General features: G+C 34.3%; 1 protein-coding gene across 1 annotated transcript in view; it reads left to right on the top strand.

The window, feature by feature from the left end:
• The window catches only part of LOC108754459, a 10793-nt gene extending 9515 nt beyond the window's left edge, over positions 1 to 1278 (top strand). The window contains exon 4 of the mRNA XM_018496730.1: positions 926 to 1278. Within this exon, the coding sequence (XP_018352232.1) occupies positions 926 to 1178 (253 nt within the window). The 3' untranslated portion in view covers positions 1179 to 1278. The remainder of the gene's footprint in view (positions 1 to 925) is intronic.
• Positions 1279 to 6805: the final 5527 nt, after the last annotated feature.

The following is a 6805-nucleotide window of genomic DNA, read 5'->3' as shown; positions in this document are numbered from 1 at the left end:
CAAAGTGTAGAATTTTTTCGCTTTAATATTAGTCCAAAAATAAATATTCTATCCACTTGACATTAATTGGCCAATATAGTTTTGTTATTTGTTCTCTCGTTCATCAAGAACAACTTTTCAATCGTTTGCACAGACACAAAAGTTATCGAGAACGTTTTGACATTTTTGTTTGCTTGTATAATTCGTTATTAACACTTGAAATCCATCTATTTGAAACATCCATCTATTTGAAACACGTTTTACGTAAAATCGTATATCTACTGTAATATCACAAGTAGAGATGATAACTTTTATAAAAAATTTATCTGCGATAAATTGCTTTTTTTACAACTGTACGTATACTTCAACTTTCTTCTCAAAAATGTATCATGAAACTACCTCAATTCTCCTAATTAAATTTTTTGTATTTTTTATTCAATTTCATTTAATGAAAATTCTGTTTGAAGAACGTGCCTCGGAACGTTATGTGCCAATTCACTTTTACTCCATTTCTTCTAAGTTAAATTTATAAATAGTTATAAATTTTCTTCGCAAGAGGATAAAATAATTTTTTTCAAGCCAAAAATGATGACGAATTAGAAACACGATTCACAACACAAAATTTTTTTATTTAACGAGAGGCATTTTCTTGATTATTCTACAATTGTTTATTATGAGCAATCATGATAGTCAACCTACTTATCATCTCAAATAACGGAGGATTTCCTCCTGAGAGGCTATTGCTCTATCATTCTAGAATATTTCAGATGTAATTTCTTGCTGGATGATAGAAGGAGAACTAAGATGTGATTCTTGATCTGCCTTCCCTCCTCGTCAATTTTCCACAACCCTTCGACGTGTAATTCGATCACATTGCCATAATGTAGACTGGTGAACGCATGGCTTACAATCTAAAAGATAACTCGTTTCGCCCTTCTCGTTATAGATTACCTCTAAAGAGAGTGTTCTCCTTCGAGCCAGAGGAGCATCGCACGTACACCAGGGCTCATAAAGCCGGCCACGAGGGCAAAGATTGCGCGGCCATGTTTCCCGGGTGCAGTTTCTCCCTCATCGACCTGGCCCTCGGGAAATATAACGCACCTCCATCCGACCACTCCGGAGATGCTGTGGACCGCCCCGGAACTTTCGGCACGGAGGTCGGATCTGCCGTAGATTGGCCGAGATATAACATGAGGTAACGTGTTGCATGCAAACAGCAGTCTGATTTCGACGCTGTGCGAACGTACAGAATAACTCTTGCAATGCTAATGATGACGACAACTCGCCTTCGAGATAAACGATCACTATGGACATCAAGAAGATGCAAGTTGAATAGACTTTGTAATTTAAAGTACACAGATAAAAAAGTTTTATTTCCTGCCTCAATTGCTTCTATTATCGTATAATATGTTATACAAAGACATCAAAATGTCGGAAGAAAAATTTCTAATAACTATGTATCTCTCGCACTATAATAGTAATGTTAACACCATGATAATTAATGTTGCTATTTGTCCTTTATTGCTATTATTATTATCGCGTGTAAAAGCACAAATGCGAATTACGTTCAAATAACTAATACGCGATTTACGAGTATATACATCATTAAACAGAATGACAGAGTTGAAATTGGAAAGTGGGACACTGAAAACCGAAGGGGAAACATTTCACATGGCGCCAACGAGATGGATACAGTTGATATATCCCATAATACGAGCTATAACTACGTTATTCATTACATTGTTATTGTGTAGGATGGCATGATTTAACTAATTGGGTAGGATTGTATTGGATTGAACAACATGGATCAGTAAAAAAGAGAAAATATATCGGGAACCGATAAGAGGAGAATGAAGAAGAAAAGCTTAAGAATTCAAAGAAATGTATTCTGCAAGTCTTCTTTTCCGTTTCTGCAAATATTTCTCGCCAATATGGTATATGATATTTTTAGAATATAAAAATCTCTTTACATTTTACGGCATTGTTACGCAAGATTTACAATGCTGGTTTAAAATTAGGAATTCATGTTTAAAAAAAACCGAAAAAAATAATAATCGGGAGAAAGAAATAAAATTTATTAATTAAATCGATTAAGAGGTAAAAATATACACAAATATCGTTCAACAAATGATACAACTTTGAAAATAAAGTTGTTTAGAAAATGAGTTTAAATGTTTTAAAACATTAAAACTTTTGGAATATTGATCTTAAAATGCAATGTTAATGTAATAACTAATAGTAGTGAAAAAAAAGTACGTATCTTCTTTTTTCTTTACATATTTTCATTCTTTTTCTACAATCAATGTAAAAGTATGTTGACAATTATTAAGTTAGGTCGTTGTTGAGAGTATTTCGATTTTTATTATAGCGCTTAATGAAAAAATAATCTCGATTATTTATGTGCAATAAAGAGAGAGTATTTATAGTATATTTTTAATTACATTAATCATCATTTATAAATGGGCATTTTGCAAGTGTCGATTGTTTCAGAATGCGAGGCTCATATTGCGAGTAACTCATAAATTACGAAATTCAAACATATGCGCAGATGCAATTCGAATGTGAATAAAGCCATATTTCACATTTATAAAATTGCACTTAGAACGTAACTAATATTTTATGCAAAGTACGAATTATTGAGCATTTAATAACTTTTAATTGTTTATATATAAATTGTTTATAACAAAATATATAAATCAAATTTTGAAACATAACAAATATAATTAAAATATAATCGTAAATAAAATGTGATCGCAGATTTAGACTATTTATTTTATTCTAACAATATTTATTTTAACTATATATCTATTTATTTTAACAATCTCCTCGAAATTAAATTAAAATTCAGATGTGTATATATTTTAATAAATTTTGTCCCACGGATCTCAATAAAAAAAAAACCTGTAAATTCGGAAATCCGTTATAAATTGTTTCATATTTACCTTACTTCTATTTGTTTGTTCTATTCATAGCTTCCATTTAGAAACTAACACATTTTTCAAATATGTTGTAAAGTATACAAGAAGATGATAGGGGTTTAATCGTGTACGACCGATGTGGATTGGGTGAGATATGACACGAAATGGGACAGTGCATCAAGAAGCGGTAAAAGTAGCAGGGTTGAGTGATGGAAACTAGAGAGGAAAAGAGTACCTTCGAGATAGCACTTACGTTGTATTTGCACGTGTCATAAATACTTTATATCTCCGTAGAAAAAGAAAGATAATTTTGTAGAAACCTGTTATATGTTTCATCAGTGTAGAATTACTCCGCATAGCGTATAACTCTATTGATTAAACAATTGCAATTTTCTCGGCGGAGTTTCGAGATTCTAGAAGATTTTAATTGGAAAGAGTCTTCTCTCTCTCTCTCTCTCTCTCTCTCTCTCTCTATAAAAATTTCGAATTTATTTGTGCATAATAAAGCTCCATTTCAGTTTTCTTTTTCTAATCAGTCTAATTTCCATAACTTTCCGTTTCCGTTTCTTACCGTTCTTCCTCACTTTTACTTGCTGTATTTATTTGATATCATAGCTGCGGGATAAAGAATAAAAAATTACTTCAGCTCTTCAAACTCTCGAGCAACACCGGTAACGATATAAGAATGACGAGACTGTTTTGTCTTGTGGGCCACTGGAGAGAGACATTGTGCGATAGGCCCATCGTACCCTCATCGAGAAAAATTGATTTTGAATTTATTTGATGACGTCAGTGTCCAATGGGGATGTCTCCACGGGAATAATGACACTCTCGTGGCGCCGATGCCGTTGATATTATTGGCGATGAAAGAAATCCGATATATTGATTGCGAGGCGAAAGCAGAGCTCGTTAATAATACTAGGTCTGGCAATTTTCACTATTAACTGTAACATCTGTTATTGCGTTCTTTCTTTTGTGTTCCTAACGAGATAATGGATATACGATAGTAGAAAGATTTTAAAAGGAAATTTCCTCAGTGCGCTAATTTTTTTTTTTTCTTTTTTTGATATTTACTTCGTATTAATGCTATATAATGGATCTGCGTAGGACTTTCTGGATGACGTTAATGCCGTTATTAGCCTCGATAATTTAGCGCTTGTAGGCGTCATTAGATTTATCAGCAACAAAGCTGGATGAAACGTCTAAAATTTTTATTAATTCCGACCGATTCTGCGATAATAGGATACCGGATAAAATGCGAATAAGGTTATGAGATATTTACGGGTTATCACTTTGTTGAACAGCGAAGAAGCCATTAGATGCTCTTTCGCCCTATTTATACTGTAAAGGTTGTTTTACGTTTTATTGCCGACGTCGTGTTTGTTTTGCCGGTAAGGGACGCCCTTTTTGCTCCGTTACAAGGTGCGGCTTTTTATCATTACACGGCGGGTGCGATGCACCTATCTTGGGTGTTCGCAACCTCGTCACACGTGTAACCCTATCTTCTGAACGGATAAAGGGACTTCGACGTGCATCCATAATAGGTAGGTCGCATCCTGTAAAAGCGGCGCGTCGTAAAGTCGCAATTAACTACAGTATGTACCAAGCACGTGAATTAACTGTAATTCAGAACGCGTTTCTAAATCGGATTAAACGAGGCGAGGCGAGGCGAATCTCTCGAAAGCACGAGTTTTTATCATCATCACACCTTGCATAATTCAGTACTCTATATTGTAATATGTACATAGCGCGGCTCATAGGAGAGAATATGGACGTGTTAGCTCAACTTTTGCAAACAAGTTCATGTATACCAAAAAAAGTGGTCGAAATTCAGGTGGATACAACGGTACGTAACTGAGATGTAATTTTAAACGCCGCACTTTTTTTTATCAATTTCGGCAAAGCCTTAGGAACTTTAATGTCTCGCACCTGCGCGATGATAAAAATTAGATTTAAGAAAATTACGCCGGCATAATTGCACTGACGGAACATTAATGTTGCCATTTAATGGCAATTAAAATGGGAAATCTAATTTTCTTACATTTTCGGTGGACAGCTCTATCTTTCATAGCGAACTTATTAATGCGCGGCAGACTGTGACGTGGTCGATCTGTAAGATACATTAGTGGCCGAAATTAATTCTTATTTCTACTTTTTTTTTTCTTTGAACGTGTGTGACGTTCTGTAAATCAATCAATTATACTTAATTATAGGAATTGACAATATCTATATTTTTAATCTATATTTTTAAGAAAGAAATTAAGTACACGTAACACATACATTTATTATTCACTTCTACCGAATCTTCCAAAAATATCGCTTTATTGTAAAAATTCAAGTTTAGAAGTAAAATAACCAACCCCTATATATTCTATTCAATCTTTATAATTTCTTTAAATTTTTTGCCAAGTCCGAACTTAAAAACTGACGGTCAGATTCAAAAACGAAAACAATTCTGGACAGCGGCAGTAGGACACACTGAGCGCCACGTAGAGTCCGGGTTTCTTAATTTAAATAATTTTTGCATCCGCGTGAAATGGAATGGAAATTATCAATTATAAGTAATTTATTTTATACGGCGGCGATGATTTTATTTTTTGCCCGCCGTGCATGACAATTCCATTTTTGATCACGCGTTTCCCTCTCCTTCTCTTCTCTTTTGTAGTATTTTTTTCACGAGCGAATAAAATCCAGTAAGAGTAAAACGGATATCGATTCCACGGCGGTGGCACCGCCCCAGTTCGCGGGCGTGGTGTGTAGGCCGCTTATAACAGTTCTCCTGCTCTGACAGCATCGCTGATACTCGGTTAGCCATAATTCCTCACAGCTAAGCGATATGTAAGAAGCAATCTTATGAACTGCTGAGCCTGACGATCGTTTTCGCATACCGTCGAACGGGTGGGAGTCGGAGTCTTCGCGGTCGATGCCGGATTCACGGCGCGTCGCGACACCCCCGTGGAACTCGGGGTGCGCACCCGCTGTCGCTCCCACGCGAGAGACGCCTGCCGAATATGTATGCTTTGTTATGAAATAACGCGAGCAACTGCACGATGCGGGCCACCGTAGTGGAATAATCGCATTAAACACTTTTTTATAACTGACTTCGACTGGTGATATTTGAGTAATCATTACAGAAGCTATTTCATTATTCTGATAAATATCATTGTATACCGAACATGCAATTTGTAGAGAATTGTTACTAATACGACACGCAATTCAAATGATTAAAGCGTACGCAATCAATAATATTTTCAATGCAAATCGTGTAATACTCTTTATCGGATTTATATGTAAATTAAAGTAGAAATGCTATTTAAAAATATAGCGAGTAATAAAATTTAATATATTCATACCATTCGTGATTGACGAATGTATAAACTACATAAATCATTTATTTAATCCCTCACCGGCAACATTTTAATTCTTTCGTTAGCAATAGGAGTTTCGAAAAACGGAACCATTTTTTTTATTGTTCCGAATTATATGAAAAATCTGAAAAAATTTTGATATCAAAGCTTCAACAACAAGTTTTCGCCATCATAGAAGTAGGATTGTATCTACTTGTTTACAGATACAAATTTATCTAATTAGAATTTTCACGATCCAAATACCGATGGTGCTTTTAAAAATTCCAGTTGCTAGCGGAGGATTAAGAATCCCATTTAATACAATTCCATTTTTAACCCTTAACTGTTGTCATGGGTCCATTGGACTCTTATCAAATTTTTCAGCGTCTATTAGAGTTTAACATAAAGAAATAAGGATTAATGTAATATTAATTTTTAGTTTTTATTATTAGTTTTTATTAAAAATAGATAAATCTTCTTGGAGGTATCGTATAAACATTAAAAAGATATAATAAAAATAATAATTTAAAATGTCAAGCTCTATTTTGCAATGCAATAAAA

This window comes from Trachymyrmex septentrionalis, unplaced genomic scaffold (assembly GCF_001594115.1).
Source record: "Trachymyrmex septentrionalis isolate Tsep2-gDNA-1 unplaced genomic scaffold, Tsep1.0 scaffold8, whole genome shotgun sequence".
Lineage (NCBI taxonomy): Eukaryota > Metazoa > Arthropoda > Insecta > Hymenoptera > Formicidae > Trachymyrmex > Trachymyrmex septentrionalis.
Note: the sequence above shows the minus strand (reverse complement) of the source record. Positions and strands in the feature narration are given on the sequence as shown.